This window comes from Chelonia mydas, chromosome 1 (genome assembly GCF_015237465.2).
Source record: "Chelonia mydas isolate rCheMyd1 chromosome 1, rCheMyd1.pri.v2, whole genome shotgun sequence".
Taxonomy (NCBI): domain Eukaryota; kingdom Metazoa; phylum Chordata; order Testudines; family Cheloniidae; genus Chelonia; species Chelonia mydas.
In genome coordinates, this window is record NC_057849.1 from 205,892,508 (window position 1) to 205,913,056 (window position 20,549).

Sequence of the window (20,549 nt, forward strand, 5' to 3'; positions counted from 1 at the left end):
CCCCCTGGTGTTATCTGGAGCGGTAATCTGCTAGGTCACTTCAATCTTCGACTCTGGGAGCCAGCCTTACCTTGCTCTGTTGTGAGAACCCCCACTCCCGCATTGTTCATGCACAGCTTCTAGCATGTAAGCTGCTCCTAGCTACATGAGTGAGGACCTTTGGTCAGCCACTGCTTGGATTGTGCAACCGAATGGCACTAGCCAATATCTCCAGTCTCAGACACAACCCTAGGAACCTCCATCTTGCAGTGTCCAGTTATGCCTTCTGGACATTGCAAACTTATATGAGTTCGTCAATTTAACAAAGAAATTGATATGTACCAAGCTTGTTATCCCAAGGGGAGTCTCTGACACACTTCAAACCAAATGTACTGCTTCAGGTAGAATAAACAAATTTATTAACTACAAAGATAGATTTTAAGTGATTACAAGTCAAAGCACAGTCAGATTTGGTCAAATGAAATAAAAGCAAAACGCATTCTAAACTGATCTTAACACTTTCAGTGCCCTTACAAACTTAGATGCTTCTCACCACAGGCTGGCTGGTTGCCCTTCAGCCAGGCTCTCCCCTTTGATCAGCGCTTCAGTCGTGTGGTGGTGGTGTCAGTAGATGGAGGTGGAAGAGAGAGAGAACATGGCAAACGTCTCTCCCTTTTATCACGTTCTTTCTTCCCTCTTGGTTTTGCCCCACCGCCCCTTCAGAATCAGGTGAGCATTATCTCATCGTAGTCCCAAACTGACCAAGGGAAGGGGAGCGACTCACTCGAGAGTCCAACAGATCCCTTGTTGCTGCCTAGGCCAGTGTCCTTTGCTCCTGTGAGGCTGGGCTGGGCTTGTCACACCTCATCAAGGCATGTATGGGAACTGCCCCTCTGCTCCTGGAAAGCTTTGCCTAGGCTTGTTTTAAGCCACAAGGACATGTTTTCAGTGTCATAAGTACATGAAATTACAACCTATTACACTACTATAATAACTATGCTCAGTGCATTATGAGCCTTCCGAAGACACCCAACATCACAAACTTTGCACTGGATACCACACAATCATATTATAAGGATGGACATGGGGGTGCAGGGTGTTCCCCCAAGGTACAGAGTGTCACAAGTACAAAAACCTGCAACTGACATCCTCAGACAGAAGAAAAGGGCTCACGGCGACTGGTTTGATGAAAATGAGGAGGAAATCACAGTACTCTTGAAAGAAAAAAAAAAAGAGGCTTTCCAAAACTGGCAAAATAATATTCAGTCCACCCCAAAGAGAGACAGATTCAAACACCTGCAAAGCAACACACGGAGACAGCTACACTCAATACACGATAAATGGTGGGAGAAGGTAGCAGAAAACACTCAAATGCATGCAGAAACAAATGAAACAAGTTATTTGATTCTTTCAAGCTAGTCTATGGACCTTCAAAGGTGAGCACAGGTTCACTCATGATGGCTGGACAGTCATCAAAGACAAACATGGCATAGAACAGAGATGGGTTGAACACTTCAGCCAACTACTGAACAGACCATCCTCAATTGAAACAAGTGCTATTAACCAGATACCTCCAAAAGCCTATTCAGCACCACCTTGATTCACCACACTCACTTGAAGAAACAGAAAAGGCAATCAGTATGATGACCTCAGGAAAGTCCTCAGGCAGAGATGGAATACCAGCAGAAATATATAAATCTCCTGGTCCAAAGATGTCAACAACACTCCAGAAGATCCTTACTGACATCTGGGACAATGAAGAAATGCCACAAGAGTTCAAAGATGCCACAATTATTCCTTTATTTAAAAATAAAGGCAGCAAAATGGTTTGTGATAACTACCATGGGATCTCTCTCCTATCACTGTCACTAGAAAAATCTTTGCTCGTGTCCTCCTAAACTGTCTCGGAAGCCAATCTACCTGAGGCTCAGTGTGGATTCACTGACTCCTTTCCCATTTCAAATGGAGTCAAACAAGGCGGTGTCCTTGCTCCTGTACTGTTCAACCTCTTCTTCACTCAAGTTCTCAACCATGCTACAGACAGGCTCAACAGAGGCATATACATCAGGTACAGACATGACGTCTCAGTCTTCAATCTTATAAGGCTTAAAGCAGAAACAAAAACAACAGAACTACTAATAAGAGAAGCACACTTTGCAGATGATTGTGCCCTCTTAGCACACACAGAGGGAGATCTCCAGTGCATTGCAGATCGCTTCGCTGAAGCGCCCCAAAACAATCAGCCTGGAGAAAAATGTGGCGTTGCATCAATCATCTTCACTACTCCATGCCATATCCCGTTAGCATATCAATTAGTGGAATCCAACTAAAGCAAGTTGACAATTTTACCTATCTTGGCAGCAACATTTCCAGTGATGGATCTCTTGACAAAGAGATCACAAACAGGATACAGAGAGCTTCTCAGTCACTAGGAAAGCTACACAAGAAAGTCCTGAAATCTCATAACACAACCCTCTCAAGAAAAATAAAACTTTACAAGGCTTGTGCGCTCACATCTCTCCTCTATGGCTATGAGACCTGGACACCATACAAATGGCATATCAAACAGCTAGAGGCCTTCCATATGCGGTGTCTGTGCACCATTATGGGGATCTGCTGGCAAGACAAAATTACCAGCCTGGAGGTTCTCCAAAAGTCAAATGCCACAAGCATGAAGGCGATGGTGATAAAAGCCCAACTACGTTGGGTTGCACAAATCATTAGGATGCCTGAACATCGACTCCCCAGAAAAATTTTCTATGGAGAATTGGCACAAGGACACCGGAATCAAGGCCGCGCCAGACAGCACTACAAGGACAGCATTAAGAACAGCATACACTTTGGTGCAATAGATGATCTCGAGAAGGCTCCGTCAAATAGATCAGCAAGGCAACATACAACACTCCGAGCTCTCCAAGCCTTTGATGAGGACAGAAATCATCAACTGTTAGCTGCAAGAGAAAACCATCATGCTACTGCTATAGCTACCAAGACGCTCACCAATGACTTTGTGTGCCTAATCTGCTCACAAGCATGCGCATCACGCTTTGGATTTCAGAGTCACTCCATAATAATCCTCAAAAAGAGATAGCACGAAAACGTCGTCAAACCAACAGACTATGCGAGAATGAAGTAGCCATTTGCCCCCCTCCTTCCCACAGGGGCTAGAAAAATACTGATTATCTCAAGCAACCAGTCCAAGGTTTACCTACCACCCGTCCTAATTTCCAGTCCCCTTTGCAGCCCCAACCTTTCTCCTTGGCCCTCCCCACTGATACCTTCCCACATACAGAGACTTCTGTCTCTAGCTCCTCCACACCCAATAGAACAGACATTTTCGTTAGACTGGATACTGACTAGTTTGCTGTGTTCACAATAAACCTCCCCATAAAACAAATGCATGTTATACTGTAAAAATAGACAACTTGTAGCAAACAATGTGAGTTATTAAATTTTTATTGCACAAGGGTAAAAAGGTTCAGACTAGAAACATCAGTGGCAGGGCATTCATGGGGCAACGGAATTGGCACCATTCCCTCATATTATCCAGGCAAGCATAAAGTGGATGAACAGAAACCCTCTCTCATTCTTTTTCTTTATTGGCACATGCACACACTGTAATCCTCCCAGATTACACATCTACGCAAGCAAAAACGTGAAAGTGTTTTTAAATACCATTCACAATTTGGGTCCCTCAAAGACTCAGTGGGTGGCACTACCTCGCACAAAAATTGACCGATTGAGACCATTTTTGACGTGCATCACAGCAGTAGTTTGATCTCTAATTCTGCATACACACAAAAACCCCACCTAAAAACTTTCTGAAAAACTGCTATTTTTTCCAGGGCTTCTATCTCTGGGTCCTACTCTTAACTCCTATGAAGGGCTGCAAATTTCAAGAAAATCTTTGAAGCACAGATATTTTAGAGCACTTAGGCCAGGTCTACACTACATATCTATATCAGTATAATTACATCACTCAAGCGTGTGAAAAATCCACCCGCCTGACCGACATAGTTATACCAACCTAACACCCCAAGTAGGCAGCGCTATGTTGGCGGGAGGGCTTCTCCTGCAACATAGCTACCGCCTTTCAGGGAGGTGGATTAACTGGGAGAATTCTGCGCCAAAAAAAATAAAAATCTGTGCACAATATTTTAAAATGCTGCATATTTTGTCAAAATAACACAATGTAATCACACCAGTTTCAATTAGTTTGGTAATTTATTTCAAAATACCTGTCAGCAAGTATGTCTGTAACAATACAGACAACAAAAAAGATTCAATCTATTTTTTGTCAAATAGATTCCTTACTAGGCATATTAATACAGAACTCTTAGTAATAATTCATTTAAACTACAATACAGAACCGTATTTCCTGCATCCCTCAGAACCAATGCAAAAGTTCTTGGGGGAGTGAGGGGTAACAGAGGAGCTGAGGGAGAGGGAAGTAATTACAGGGAAGAAGCCTGGGTATGAACTTGGAAGGTTGTTGGGTATGGGTGGGAAAAATATCGGACAGGTTTTTTTAGGGGGCGGGACGGATTGTTAAGAGAGATTCCCCCATTCAGACCATGGTTGACTCTCAGCTTCTCCCATTCAGTCACGCACATCTGCCCCTGTCCCCATGTGTCCCTGCATCCCATATGTCCCTCCACCCCCACTCTGACACTCACTCCCCCATCCCTGTTTTCCTGCACCCCCTCCCCCATCCCTGTGTCTCTGTGCCCCCACTCTGCCATCCCCCTTCCCCATCTAGCCCTGCACCCCCAACCCCCTCATCCCTATGTGTCCCTGCACCCCCTCCCACCATTAGTCTGTGCCCCTACTCAGCCATTCCCTTCCCTCGTGTGGCCTTGCACCCCTCCCCAATCCTCATGTGACCCTGCACCTCCCTCTCCCTGTGCCTCTGCACCTCCACTCCCATTCAGCCCCTGCCCCAATCTGTTCTCCCCCCACTAGCCCTTATGACCCCATCTGAACTCCCAGCAGCCCCATGCTGTCTGTCTCCCCATAGACCCGTCTCCTGACCTGGGCCGACAGGCGCTGTGAAGAAGGCACTGCAGGCTCTCTCTCTTCCCTAGCTGGCTGGGAACAGCGACTATGTTCTAGCACAACAGCACCCTCTGGTGGGCAAAAGGCAGATCTGCAGCAACTTTCCAGCAGAAGCTATTTTCTGCAAAAAATTTTTTAAATATGCATGGTCCATTAATTATGCACACGCACATTGGTGCAGAATTCCCCCAGGAGTACACGGTGCAGCACTGTAAATGAAGACAAGTTCTTAGAAGTGTCCTCCTTTAAACAGGAAGGATAGAGGAACAATGGAGGAAAAAAGCTCCTCTACACATCCATCTATAGTATAGGAGGCTCTGAAAGGTGTGAAGTGGCCCATTCTTCTCAATGTGATGATCCCAGCTGATTAAGAACACCCCAGCCTGAAACAATAGCATGTGAACTGCTCCATCCATCTCAGTGGGGGTTCCCAATGCCCTCATGAGTACTTTAGATTAGAGCGTGTAATATCCATGAAGTATACTTGTTCTCGGCTTCCCATCAAAAGCGGCAGGACTTCCCCAGATCCTAGCTTACAGGGGAGCAGAAAGGGGGCTTATGATCCTCCCAAAAGGGCAAGCCACCCACAACCCAGCTCACATGGGACGGGATGACACATCCAAGCACTATAGATGGCCATAGGCCCCCCAGATCCTGGCACACACCTGGGAGGCAGTAAGAGGGGATCAAACACCACCAGAGATGCAAGATCCCTCATATCCCAGCTCACATGAGGGGGCAGGGAGGGAGACTCAGGGCTTGTCTATACTTACATTTTATAGCGCTCTAACTTGCTGGCTCAGGGGTGTGAAAAAATCACCCCGAGTGCAGCAAGTCTGAGGGCTCTAAAGCGCTAGTGTAGTCAGGCTCCCAGCACTCAGAGCTAACCCCCTCGTGGAGGTGGATTACCAGGATCGCTGGGAGAGCTCTCTCCCAGTGCTCACGCGCGACCACACTCGTACTTCAAAGCGCTGCCATGGGGGCATTCACACAACAGCGCTTTGAAGTTTCCAGTGTAGCCATGTCCTCAGACTCCCCTAAAGGAGCAAGAGCCCCCCCAGACCTGGGAACACACACGGAAAGGGAGAATGTAGGGCTGCCAGGTGCCCCTACCCCTAGCTGTCCCCCAGTCCTGCTGCCACTCAGCCCCACATTCCCCCTTCCTAGTGTCCCACTCCCACCTCCCTCTAATTCCCACACTTCTCTGACCTAGAATCCATCCCCATACACCCACTACTCTCACTGTAGCACCAAACTCCTCTCTCCCAATTCCTCCCTCTACCCACTAATAACTCTTCCCTCCCAGGAAGCATTCACATGTCTAATTTCCCCTCCAAAATAAAATTATTACCTATAATTCACAAACTGTAGCAAGCTCCAGCCACTCAGTCCAAAACTCTTGTGTCATAGGTAGGCAGGCGCTTGTGATAAATTTATTCTTAGTTACAGTAACTGAAGGGTGAGTTCACAGTCATCAATCTCAACAAGACATGGTTCATCCAGTCGTTAATCTCTCTCAGTTTAATAGCACAAGGCAACAGAAGGAAACCATTTTTTGGAAGGGGGCCCTGTAACTTGGGCATCTCTTGGCCAAGTAACCCCATATTTAGAGGCACACCACATTTCAAATCAAGCTGAGTAACTGTACAGGTTTGAGAGCACTTACAAGAGAGTCAAGCTTTAAAGCATATAAAATGGTGGGAATGGAAACACTCCTGACACTTTTCTGTAATGGCACAGTCACACTGTAAAAAAAATTGACCATTTTCTGAAATACTGTTTTCACATTTGGTCCCCCCAAAATTTAGTTTGGGTAAAACTCAACAGAGTGAGACCATTTTGACTGACATCACATCAACAGTTTAATCTGCAGGTCTGAGCGCGCGCACACACACACACACACAAAGAACACCAAACAAAAAAAACACCCCTAGAATGTTTTGAAAAAGGCTGTTCAGTTTTTTTTCCCCCCAACCTATAGCTCAAGTGATCCCAAATTTGGGTCTCTAACTCTACCCTGTAGCCTTCAGTGGCACACCAAATTTCAAAGGAATCCAACTAAACATATTGATTTTAGAGGACTTAGAAAGGTCAACCTTTCAACTGAGGTCATGAAACATCCTTAACTATAATGGCACTGCCCTGCCATTAGGATAGGAGTGTCTCTGTCTGTTTCTGACGATGTGCAACATGGTGCCCAATGCTGGGAGACAGGAGAGCAACATCAGAGATGCCATTATGTTATAAAACCACTTGTCACTGCATCAGGACATAAATGACAAGATACATGACAAATGGACTAAGCAGAGGGAACCCCAAACGGCATGAAACCCTGTTCTGGGCAACTGTACTTGCCTCTGACAGACATACAAAAGATGTCTGTCTCTTTTACACTTTGGCAGCATTAGATAGCATGCTAATAAAGCATCAGTGACATGCATTTCTGTGAATGCATGTGACTATCATTACCACTCTGAGTCCCTCTGTCTTTGCATGTATGACACAAATAGTCTTACAAAGTCTCTCGTTCTTCTGAAGTGAATTCACTTTCTTTTCATTATAGAATTGGTTCAAAGTATGTGTGACAGTCAATTTGAGTATCTACCTTTTTTGTGGACAGCTGAACCTATGTTTGACTTTTAATTAATGCTACTCTGCCTTCATGGATATCTTAATGAGTAAATGCCTGTCAGTGTCACTTTGTGGGCATCTGGACATCTTGCATACATTATTGTTAATGCTACATTTTAGTCATGGGTATTTTTAGTAAAAGTCATGGACAGGTCACAGGCAGTAAACAAAAATTCACAGCCCGTGACCTGTTCATGACTTGTACTATACACCCTTGACTGAATCTTGGGGGGGGAGGGGGCAGCCCAGGGGTGCTCAGGGGGGCAGCCCAGGACCTCCGCAGCTGCTGAGGGAAAGGGGGGTAAGTGGGGGTACACAGCCTGGGACCCCCACTGGTGCTGGGGTGGGGGTTTGGCAGGGCTGGCAGACTCCCTGCCTGGCTCTACAAGGCTCCCTGGAAGCGGCGAAATCCCTCAGCTCCTAAGTGGAGGTGCAGCTAGGGGGCTCTGTGCGCTTCCTCCGCCCCGGCTCCGCAACTCCCACTGGCCAGGAACTGCAGCCAATGGGAGCTGCAGGGGAGGCGCCTGCAGGTGGAGGCAGTGCACAGAGCACTGCCTAGGAGCTGAGTGAGGGACATGTCACCACTTCAAGAGAGCCCCGAGGTAAGTGCCACCCAGAGCCCTCACCCCGTCTCGTGCCCCAATCCCCAGCCTTGAGCCCCCTCCCACACCTAAACTCCTGCTGGGCGAGGGGGACATAGTGGCCCAGGACTGCCACAGCAGCAGCCTGGGCAGTCCCTGGGCCAGCTGTACAAGCTGCTCAGAAAGCCCCCAGGCCAGCCGCACCCGCCATTGCAGAAGTCACGGAGGCCCTGGAAAGTCATGGAACCCATGACTTCCTTGACAAACTCACAGCCTTAATTACTGTATCTTTGTTGAGGTCTCCAAGCATATATAATGCTGTGTTCAAGGCCACAGCCTACATGCCAGTGCCTTTGGGAGAGTCTAAGTGTACATGATGATGCATGTGGCTGCACCTGCACTATCACCATGTCTTTGCAGGCATCACCAACTATATGTGATACAGTTTCAGTACATCGCTGACTGCATGCTTTCCTCTGTTGTACATCAGAGAACTGTGGCCATCAATGGCAGAAATTAAAGGAAATACCATAGGAAGCTGGAAAGCAAGAAATGACCTCCTTCCCCCCTCCACCTTCTCCCCCGGCCCGTTAAACCACTTTACAGGATGGGAAGGTTTGTCAGACAAGCTGTAACTTTAATTCTTGTTTTTCCCTCCCTGTTTGCAGAATGCCTCCTGCATGCAGTACCCTGTAGAAATGGCTTTCTCTGGGAGGATACCAGCTCTGATATGAAGGTAGAAATGTGAGCCGCCTCATTTCTCATAGGGTATCATACGTTACAATTTTATTCCCCACCACTTCCTTCTTCCTACCTGCCAGTGTAGGAATTTAATTTTCAGGGTTTCCCATGAGAAAGAGGAAAATGCTCTATCTCCTAAGGCCCACCTGTGCAGCTGCAATAGGCACTGCAGCCCACTATTAACATGTGACAGTCAAGGCATGAGCAGCCCCTCACCACAGCAGGGACCAGGGCCAGTGCCACAGCCAGTCCCTGCTAACACCTTCCACCTCAGCAGCCCATTAAGTACCCAAGCTTGTCACCCAGCAGCCCTGCCCTGATCCCTAACAGGCACACCCTACCCAGAAGGGACAGAAAGGCTCAGGGGCCACCAGTACCAGGCAAAGTCAGGTGCTCAGTACAGCCAATATTGGATGGTCACGATTTTGGCATTGTGCATATGGAAACAAAGCGGCACCACCGAGACCCAGCCCTGGGGGCCCCCCCTGCAAGGCCAGTAGTCCAGAGGGTCCCCCCAACAGCCACGGATTGCCAAGTGCAGCAGCTCAGACCAGAAACAGGTACAGACCATCTGGCCTTCTCGAAATCATCCTGGGAGCAGCTGCCTCTCAGGGCCAGCTCCTTGTCCTCACTTTCCACCCACCCTTTGGCAGCTCCACTTCACCCTCTGCTGCCCACCAGGGGCTCCAGGCTCCTTCAGCAGGGGACCATTGCCAGCCCCCACTCCACAACTGGGGGGGGCAGGGGCAGGCACTCCACAGTTTAGGGGGGCAGACAATGCCCCGTTGAACTTCACCCCAGCAGAACACCTAGGACTCTGTCACAGCCCACAGTTTAGGAACTAGAGATACAGAGCACCACCATGCCCCCTTTCTCCTGATGGGTGTGTTTCCTTAACAACTCTTCTTCAAAGGGAATTACCTCCTGCCTGTCTTAGGGAGCTGTAGCTCTCAATCCCCTCTTCTCTAGTTGTGTTTTTCCTCTGACTCCCTTCCCTACATATTGCACCCACTAACTACCCCATCTGATAAATGGGAGTGTCTCCTTTAAATTCAAACTTGAAGTCTTTCAGTGTTCTTCTGTTTATGGACATCTCCTTTGAGCACCTCATTCCTACACTGCCTCTGAACCTTCTCTAATAACCTCCCAGTTGCAACACAGTTTAAACAGCACTGGACTCTACTACTTTCAGCCTTAGTAAAGTCTGTGTTCAGTGAGGCAGAGCATGCATCTTCCTCCCACCCTCATTATGAACAACTGTCCGCCCTCTGACAAGTTACCACTCCTACCTAATGTTCTTCCTCTTGGACACAAGACACTGCTTGATGGTGGAGAGCAGAAAAGCCAGGTGGGTCAGGCTCTTTATTACATTCTATGGGACAAGCACCAATTACTAACCCAAGTTCCTGACACAGATAGTAACAGGGTTTAGGGTTGTCATCTTTCTTCCCAAGGGCATATTTGAGATCAGTAAAATAGAATGACTGAGAACCAGCTATGCACTTAAGATCCGGAGTGGAACCACTGCCCTAGAGACAAGGCCTGGAATTGCAGAAGGTGTACTACCTTCCCCCCCTCCCACCTGCTGGAGCAGTTCAGGCTAGATACAAAGGAGTCAGCCCCCGCTCCCTCAGCCCCACCAGTAGTCCAGGGCCACCCTTCCCCACCTATATGTAGACCAAGCAGACAAGTAAGGGAGTAGAATTGTGTTTATTAGCAGAGAGAGTTCAAAGTACATGAGCTGGGTGCTATCCATGCCCAAGGAGAAGGTTACAGTTGTGTTTATAGAGAAATGACACAAATCACATGTGTGAGACAGCCACTGAAGCCATGTGGCCAGGGAAGCAAGTCCCTTGCTTTATGTTCAGAAGAACAGGGGTGGGGGAATATTTTTTGCCTGCACACAAAGAACCACAAAGAGGGGCACAACATACAAAACACCAACAGGAAGATAAATAAAAGAAACAGCCCAGAGGCCTCAGCCCCAGAAGAACAGGAGGGATGGGGGAGGGGGCTTGTCCAAGAAAATCTGAGCAATACCTGCTGGCTTGGGAGCCCTGCATCATCTTGCTTGCCCTCCCCCCAAATTATGGCATCAGTACAATCAGGCCCTAGCTCCTCTTCAGCAGATGTACTTCTGTCCATCCATCTCCACAGCTCAATTCGACAGAGGATAGTGGGAAGCACTCAGAACGAGGGCCACTTCACTCCAGATCTTCGGTTTTGCCCTCCCCAAGATGGGGAGAGATGGGGAATTACAGGCATATGGACTCAGCGCAAATGAAATGCTGGTTCATGGAGGTGAGCAAGCAAAACCCATACCCTTCCCAGAATGTCCTATTGCAACAGAGTCTTTTCTTTCTTTATCAACATTCAGTCTACCTCACACCCATGAAACCCCACAGATGGCATCCTCCTTTCCAGGATCATTGGCCCCTGCACGTAAGTCCCAGTGCATTCTAATTCATAGCCAGGGCTCCCTGAACTGAGGAACCCTTCCTTTTGGTCTAGAATACAAGGAGCATTGCTTCTTCTCCCTACACTCTTCCCTCAGTGATTCTGTTTGAGAACAAAATACTCACAAGAGGTTCTGTAGGGACTTGCACAGAAACTGTGCAGCTCATTTCATCCACAGAATTCACCTCACACTTCAAGGACTCAGAGCAGCTGTGTAGCTCTTTTGTGCCTCCATTTTCCCATCTCTGAAGAGATGTGACTTACCCACAGAAGGTTATACAGTTTTACCTGCTCCCAACTCCCCACCTTCCCAGAGCTGGACTAGATGACAAACTCTGAAGAGAGCCCAGTATAGACTCAAAAGTCTAAACTAGAGTTTGTAGCACCAGCATATAGCAAGAGTTTTAAGTTTATGAACCAGGCAGATTTGCTGAGATCCAAGAGATGCTGAATACAGAGTTCTCAAGACCTTTTCCCAAAGCTCTTTCTCAGGGCAGAGCTCTACTTTACTACCATTTTTTGTATCTCCTTCAGAGAATGAGGCTTTGGAGAAAGATCAGAGCAGAAGATGGGGACTTGCCCAGAAACACACAGGATGCAGTTGCTCAGCTGACTATTTAAGCAACAGAGACTCCCCACACCTGGGACCCCCCAACCCATGTCTCCCTTCATGCAACAGAATGAGGTACACAGCTTGATGAAGCAAGAAAAATCCAGAATTCCTACTCACTCCCTCTACCAGTCCTGTTCCCTCCATGCCCTGGACTTCCTCAGAATAAGGTGCATGCCAGTAGCTAACTAGGGTGACATTCTGACAAGTCTGTATCTGTTACAGGAATACCAACCCCTGATATAGCCACTGCTGTTGTCCTTGTGGCATAGGAAAAAGGATCACCAACCCTTCTTGTTGCATTCCTGTGAAACAGAGAGCTGCTGCAACAAGAGCAAGGCACAACCCATCACTATCTGTGGGGAGCTGAAGGCTAAGTGACCACCATAAACTAGTTTAGACTTCAGCAGTTAAAGGGAAACTCTACAAGAGCTGAGATCAGATGCTCTCCTCTGAGGTGAGGCTCTCCTCTAATCAATTTCACACTGGAGTCCTCCTTCTGGGCTCATCACAGCCAGGGAACTGCTTTGAGGAAGCTCACATTGCTGAAGTACACCCTTTAGGTACAGCTATGATGAAGGTGACATCTAAGCCATGCCACAATCAAATTCAGATTTAAAAAAAATTAACCTCAAAAGTAAGAGTGGGAGCAACATCTTCCCCCAAATTGAGCTGTCCCTTGCTGGGGCTGCAGCAGGTATTGAAGGGGTTAAACCTAGGTCCAGAAGAGAGTTGCTTCAGAATCTTACACAGAAGACAAACAAAACCAACAAAAGAACTGAAGATGAAGCAGCCACGTGGAGGTGGGAGCGTGGACAAGGAAACAGGAAAAGGGGAAGGTGGACTGCAGACTGAGGGGCTATGTTCTCAAGTACAAAAGTAAACTGGAGACAGAATGCAACAGAAGGAAAAGAGAAGAGAAGAGAACAAGAGGGCAAGTTACACCAAGGCCCCACAGTAGGCAACTGAGGCCTACAAACCCCCAGCCAGGGTAGGGGCTTCCCAACCCTTCCACTCCCATGCCTTTCACACTTGGGAGAAGAACTCCTCTGTCCCAGTAGGGGGAAGGTCCCATTTACCTCAAGGAGAAAGAGCTCTCAGACTGGGTCCTTTATGCGCTATTTTTAACATACCATTTCCCTGTGGAGTTTCCCAGATACTCCATCCTTCACCAGGCATTGGGAAGGTATCTTTTCCCTTAACCAGCAGGCAGAAGCTACCATTTGAACATGCAGGGTACTCTCAGACCTTCAGTCCCTTAACCAAAAGGGAGAAGGTGGCATTTTCCAAGAGTTGGGGGCTCCCTGACCCTCCATTCAGATTCCATATGGTACTTACGTACAATCGCCACCATCACAATGGCACAGATCACTCCAAGCATGATCATCATCTGGGAAGAAAGATTGTGAAGGGTTAATACTCTCAGAAGAGGTTATTATGGGGGTGGAGTACTGCCAAAGCATCTCATCCACACCCTAGAGACAAGAAAGCTCAGAGTTCCAGTCCTTCCATACAGGACGGCCTGGTGCAAAACAACATTTCCTCTTTCCAGCCCCCAGTGTCACAAACCTGCTTCAACAGCCAAGAGATGAATGTCCAGGTTGGATCAGGAATCTCCAAAGAAGGAGGAGCAGCAAATCCTAATTAGCAGCACAGCAAGTTTTCCTCAAATCCTAGGGCATGGATGCGATGCTGACCCAATTGATTCCAATCTCTAATCTTCTCCCCACCCCCGCAATCAGTCCAAGGCCTCTCATGCAGAGCAGTGAGGAAGCAGCAGGGATCTAGTGGAAGGCTGCACTCCACAACCCCTCAGGGAGGGTACAAAGAGATCCAGGTCATTCTCCTTCCTGTGCACCTTGCCTTCCAAAGAGGACTTGGGGCAGCTTCATGCTGAAACCACAACCCTAACTGTACAAAGTTCAACTGTCTTATAACCCCAGCTTCACTTTGATGCAGTCACAGACTACTTGTGCCTGCTGACAAGGAGCAGGGGGAGGAGGTAGAAGAGAGGGAGGGTCACAACCTCAGAAAGACTCAAGTCATACACCACCCCACCCCACCCCAGGGAAACCAGCAGTGCTTCAGAGCAGCTCCCAACTTTTTCTCCAACTCCTGCCTCTGCCTCTCCATGCCTGGCTTGCTGGCTCAGCTGCTCTACAGGGAGGGGCCCTGCTGCATCATGTGACTGAGCAATCTGGGGAGGCATGTGACCCTGCATGTGCCGCGCCCCCCCCCGACCCATGGCCTCTGGATGCAGCCAAGGGAGACATGGAACAACTTCAGATCTGGCCTCATTGGAAGGTTGGGAGGCTCACCTTACAGTTCTTCCACCAGTACTTCCTCTTTAGCTTTCCTGCACTAGTTTTAAACACTGAGGCACCAGCCTCAAGTGCCTCTGCCTTGCCATCCATCTCGGTCAGCCTGATGTCTCGATCCAGCACTTTCTCCACATTCACACTCATTATGCTCACCACCTGCAAAACAAGAAGGAAAAAAAAGCAGAATGTGTTACCACTGGCACAGATGGAGGCAAAAAAGCAAGAACGGGATTCTAGTCCATCACACTAGTCCTAGACACTATGAGAATACAAATTAGTAGTAAGAGACCAAGCTCATGAGACTTACCTCCTCCATCTGGGCCTGGGACTGCTGCAGCCGAAGGTTACTACTCATGTTGGGGGGAGGCCCAGGGGGACCCCCACCAAGAGCACCCCCTTCTGGGGCCCCAGGAGCAGATTGCTGAGCTGGATCAGACCTGATGAGACAAGGAGACATACCCAACAGAGGAAACAGAGTAATATGGGTCCATCTATGAACCTCAGATTTAAGAGAAACACAGAACTCAGAAGTCAAGTCCCAAACTGAAAAGCCAGGAAAAAGCTCAAGAACAGATACAGGATCTCAAACTGGGAGAGGATATGTAGTGGGTTTCCATGTGGGGGGAGGTTGTCAATCCTGGGTCCAGAACTTCTGAATATTTTCATTAATGATTTGGATAATGGCATTGAAATTATGCTTATAAAATGTATGGATGATACCAAGCTGGGAGGAGTGGCAAGCACTTTGGAAAATAAGTTTAGAATTGAAAGTGACCGTAACAAATTGGATAACTAGCTTGAATTCAACAAGATGAAATTCACTAAACAAGCGTGATGTAGTAGACATAGTTCACAACTCCAAATGCACAACTACAAGATAGGGAATAACTAACTAGGTCAGGAATGGCCAACCTGTGGCTCTGGAGCCACATGCAACTCTTCAGAGGTTAATATGCAGTTCCTTGCACAGGTGCTGACTCCAGGGCTGGAGCTACAGACGCTAACTTTCCAGTGTGCCAGGGGGTGCTCACTGCTCAACCCCCTGCTCTGCCCCAGGCCCTGACCCTACTCCACCCCTTCCCTCAAGGCCCCTGCCCCTTCCCCCAAGCCTGCCATGCCCTCACTCTTCCCCCTCCCCCACAGAGCCTCCTGCGCATGTGAAACAGCTGATTGCAGCAGGCACTGACTGGCAGGGCTGCTGGCAGGCGCTGGAGTTGATGGGGGGCTGCTGACGTATTCCTATGGCTCTTTGGCCATGTACATTGGTAAATTCTGGCTCCTTCTCAGGCTCAGGTTGGCCACCCCTGGGCTAGGTGGTAGTACTGCTGAAAAGGATCTAGGAGTTATAATTGATCACAAATTGAAAATGAGTCAACAACGTGATGCAGTTGCAAAAAAGAATATATCACAGAACGACATTAGCAACAGGAGTGTTTTATGTAAGACACAGGAGGTAATTGTCCCACTCTGCTCAGCACTGATGAGGCCTCAGCTGGAGTCCTGTGTCCAATTCTGGGCACAAGATGTGGACAAACTGGAGAGAATACAAAGGAGAGCAAGAAAAAAGGCAAGGTTTAAAAAACTTTACCTATGTGGAAAGGTTAAAAAAATGGGTATGTTTAGTCTTGAGAAGACTAGTGAGAGGGAACCTGATAACAATACGTTAAGGGATGTTAGAGAATTGTGATCAATTGTTCTCCATGTCCACTGAGGTAGGAAAAGTAATAACGGGCTTCCTCTGCAGTAAGGGAGAGTCAGGCGAGATATCCAGAATAGGCTTTCAAGTGAGGTTGTGGAATCCCCCATCACTGGAGGTTTTTAAAAACAGGTTGGACCTGACTTATGTTTACTTGTCCCAGCCCCAGTGTAGGGGGCTTAACTTGACCTCAAGATCCCTTCCTGACCTGCATTTCTATGATTCTATGGCACATAGCTGCCTAATGCCAGGCAACAACAAATAAGGGCCAACTTTAAAGAAAAGAAACAGAAGCGAGGGAAGGGAATTGAATCTAGCAGTAAACCTGCACATGTGCATGCAGGACTGGAATCACAAGGCAGGCTGTTGAGATCTGCCCAGCTGGACAACACAAGTATCTTGCTGCCCCCACAGTCATCTTTAACTGATTTCTGCCATTTAGGAATCAAGGCTGCATTTCCCTGTCTAGGGAGCCAATCCGGGGACTGCAGCTGCTTGAAGCATTCATCGCACAGGACCACGACAAACTTTCCCCTCCCACATCATCCAAGAAACTAACCAGCACCACCCCACCACTTGAGCAGGGACAACTAGAGCCTGCAGATTTTTCTTTTGGGGGGGGGGGGGGACGAGGGGGGCACTCTCAGAGCAGCTCCCTGGGCCTCACAGGGCAGACAAGCCACCTCCCAATCCTAGACAATCCTCTACAGGGGGAGGCAAGCCCATTCCAAACGCCATTACAACCTGGGCAAAGAGACACTACCCCCGCCCTTCCCCTCATACGCACCTCTTACTTTCAGCCGCATGGAGCCAGACCCACCTAGTGCCTTGCCTGACAGACACCACTCATGGGCAGCGGTGCACGAAGCAGGATCCCCAGGCTGTTCCCTAGAACATGGGACTCCATGGTGGAGCCTCTGCCTAGGACACCTGCACAGCAAGAGAGCCCCGGCCTCTGAGCCCTTGGGCGGGGACCAGGGGAAGGTTGCTGGGGGCGAGACACGACACACGAGCTGCTGCTGCTGGCCGGGCAGAGCAGGGCAGGCTGGCGCGAGCACTGGCTGGAGAAGTGCAGAGGCCGCTGTGCAGGGCGGGTCTGGCCACAGACGTTGATGGGACCCAGGCAGAGGTGCAGGAAGGGCCATGCCGTGCCAGCCGAGATTCCCACCAATTGAAGGGGGGGGGCAGTCCTGAGGCTGCCGGGGAGAGGCGGCCGGTGGTGGCACGCAGGCAGCCCCTTGTCCCAGGGAGATGGCGGGTCCATCCTGCGGGCCAGAGGAGCCTCCCCTCCCTGCAGGCCGCTCAGCCCCGGGCGAGACTGCAGCAGAGATCGGGGCCGCTGCCATCACTTCGCACGGGGCAGCGCCCAATCCCCGCTCAGGGGCCGCGGAGCCACAGCTGCTACAATGCGCCACTCGGCGCCAGCACCCTGGGGAGCGCGGCTCTGCGCCCGCCCCAGCGCCGCGCCCCCCATACTCACATGGCTCGGCGCTGCGCCGGGCTGAGGACGCGCACTCAGAGCTCCGCGTCTACCCCGGCTCCGCTCCTCCGCCTGCCTGGACTTTCGGCTGTCGCGCCGCCCCGCCCCCGCCCGCCTCCCCTTTATAGTCTGGCGATATTTGACCACGCCCACCCTGGCCAAATCAACGCCGCCAGAGCACACGGCCACGCCCCCTGCTGTCTGCAACCGTCCCTTCACACCGGCGGCCCAGCGCTTCCCTCAGCGCCAGCCTCGGCACCCTGTGAGTCCGGCCGCTCCCCCTCGGTCCGCACAACCCAACAGCTCCACCCCAGCTCCCCCAACCGCCGCCTGGCGCCGCTCCAACCCGCAGCCTCCGTTCCGGCCCACTCAGAACGTTCGCTGCCCGTTCCCCAGACCGCCCACCCTGCCCTCCTCTGGCCTCGCGCCGCCGCACGTTCGGGCCACGCCCACCACTTTTAAAGGGCGATTAACCCCCCGCCTCCCGCCGAGGGTTGGCATGGGCGTGGCGAGGCAACCCCTCCAGTCCCCACGCCCTGAATTCAGAGAAAGCTGCGCAGCGGGAGCCGGAGCCGGATGATGGGTGTTTACACGGGAAAGAAGAGGACCCTGTAAACTAGAAAAAGAAGCGCAGAAAATCCAGCCGGGAGCAGACGCAGTCATTGCAGGGCCGAGCTGCGGCCGAGATCATCAACTGCAGCAAGACGTCATCATAACAGTGGCGTGTGGCCGCATCAGACTGAAAACAATAATCGCCGCGGCATCACAGCCTGGCGTACCGACGCCACCACAGCAAAGCTCACAGCCCTGAGAGAAGCTGGGGCTAAGGCCTGTCGCCCCACCCCCCCAATGCGGAATACTGACATAGCCTATCTATCGACCGACCCCCCACTTCGTGACTCAGAGAGACTCCACAGCGGCAGGTGACACTAGCCAGACTTCTGCCACACACTCTTCCTCTCCCAAGCATTAGCTGTGATTCCTGGTGCAGGGCTCCAGTGTGTTGATTCATTTGCCTCTCCTACTCTATAGAGATCAGCTATTTATTTCAGAAGGTGAAGACAGCTAGGAGGGGAGAGGCTGTTCTAGATTTGATTTCGACAGATAGGGTGGACCTGGTTTTGAATAGGAAAGTGGAAAGCAGCTTGAGTGAAAGTGATCATGAAATGGTACAGTTCATGAGCCTAAGAAATGGTAGGAGCGACAACAGCAAAATAAAGACAACGGATTTCAAGAAAGCAAATTTTAGCAAACTCAGGGAGTTTGTAGGTAAGATCCCATAGGAAGCATGTCTAAGAGGAAAAATAACTGAAGACAGCTGGTAGTTTTTCAAAGAGACATTATTAAGGGCACAAGAGCAAACTATCCCACTGTGGAAGAAAGATTGGAATTATGGCAAGAGATTACTCTGGCTTAGCCAGATCTTCAATGATCTAAAAATCAAGAGTCCTACAAAGCATGGAAATGGTCAAATTACAAAGGATGAATATATAAAAATAACACAAGTATGTAGGGAGAAAATTGGAAAGGCACAAAAAAAAGATCAAACTAGCTAGAGACATAAAGGATAACAAGAAAACATTCTACAAATACATTAGAAGCAAGAGGAAGACCAAGGACAGGGTAGGCCCATTACTCAAAGGGGGGGGGGGGGGAATAACAGCAAATGTGGAAATAGCAGAAGTGCTTAATGACTTGTTTCAGAGTAGTGTTACAAATTATACCTGGTAGGTCACGCACACAACTGCTGCGAATTACACCTGATAGGTCACGCACACAAATGCTGCGAATTATACCTGATAGGTCACGCACAGTTCGAATCTAAGCTGAGGCACATAAACAAAGTCCACAACTGCAGAGTTCCCAAAAAACACCAAGTTTACATAAACAAAGTCCACAACTGCAGAGTTCCCAAAAAACACCAAGTTTATTACGCTCGAGCGTGGTGCCCCCCTGCTAGCCAGGAGGGGACCCCGAATACAGATTATACAAAGGTTATATACTTTTTAGCAAAGCATGTTGCCCTCGTGCATCGGAAACCTTAGCCAATAAACAAACCCTTTTCTTATCTATCACCTATCCCTGCTTGGTGCATTCCTCGTGCTAAACCAGTATGTTAATTACACAGCATGGTCCTAAAGCCATGCATCAGTAACTTTTATTATCAGGATAGGAGGCCTCACATCAAAAGCCAGGAGATAGGGAGTTAGAGATTGACAAAAAACAGATACTGGGAGTCAAGGCAGGCTGGAGACAAGGAGGAGGATTTTCACAGGGATGCAGTGTCTAAGGAACACTCCTCCTGGTGCATGATGTACTTGCTTGTAGACAATGGTGGGCCCCAAACCAAAATGGAGTCACATGTGCTAACTTTTCCTTAACAGTCCTCCCTCTTTTTTTTGTACGTCAGTAAGCTATATCGGGGCTGAGTAACCACGCTGCAGGGTTAGCAACTGCCAACAGCACATACTGCAGCATTGTAGGCATACAAAAAATAACGCAAAAACAATAACAGTCAAAAAAAGTAAACACAAAATACACCGTCCCCATGTCCCCACACCCGGACCTGGAATCCGGACCTCCTGGAATCCGGCGCTGGTAGTGTCAAGGCTGATGTGGTGGAATAGGGCTGCCTGTTGCTGGAGGATGTGGATGTCAGTTTCCACCCTACGGTGCTGATTTACAAATACACAACAGCTTGAGTTGACCAGAGCACAAACCCCGCCCTGGTTTGCAAGAAGATAATCCAGGGCTAGATGGTTTTGCAATGTAGTTTGGGATAGCTGAGTTACTTCAATTTGAAGGGCAGATAGAGCATTTGCAGTAGCATTTGCCATTAGTTCCAAAGCAGCTGAAATGTTAACTATAGCTTTTTTCAGCTCACTTACTCCCAACCATGGCAGAAACCAACGCACAAAGGAGTGAAAGCCTTTGGGCTGTTGAGAAAGGAGGTTTAAAGGAATACTTCGTCGGTCCCTCCATACTAGATTGCGGATCT

General features: G+C 49.1%; 1 protein-coding gene across 8 annotated transcripts in view; it reads right to left on the minus strand.

Moving 5' to 3' along the window:
- Positions 1-17,687, minus strand: part of VAMP1 (vesicle associated membrane protein 1) — a 104,142-nt gene extending 86,455 nt beyond the window's left edge. Inside the window, exons 1-6 of one of the 8 annotated variants that reach the window (XR_006284970.1) lie at positions 17,552-17,687; positions 14,683-14,812; positions 14,373-14,531; positions 13,393-13,444; positions 5,011-5,155; positions 1,114-1,193 (exon numbers count right to left, since the gene is read on the minus strand). Coding sequence is in view for 7 of the 8 variants with exons in the window: in XM_037910483.2 (XP_037766411.1) it covers positions 1,099-1,193; positions 13,393-13,444; positions 14,373-14,531; positions 14,683-14,812; positions 17,552-17,553 (438 nt within the window). In the remaining variant the exon portion in view is untranslated. The other 7 variants (XM_037910483.2, XM_043526106.1, XM_037910500.2 and 4 more) reach the window with 7 other exon arrangements.
- Between the last annotated feature and the right edge of the window lie 2,862 nt (positions 17,688-20,549).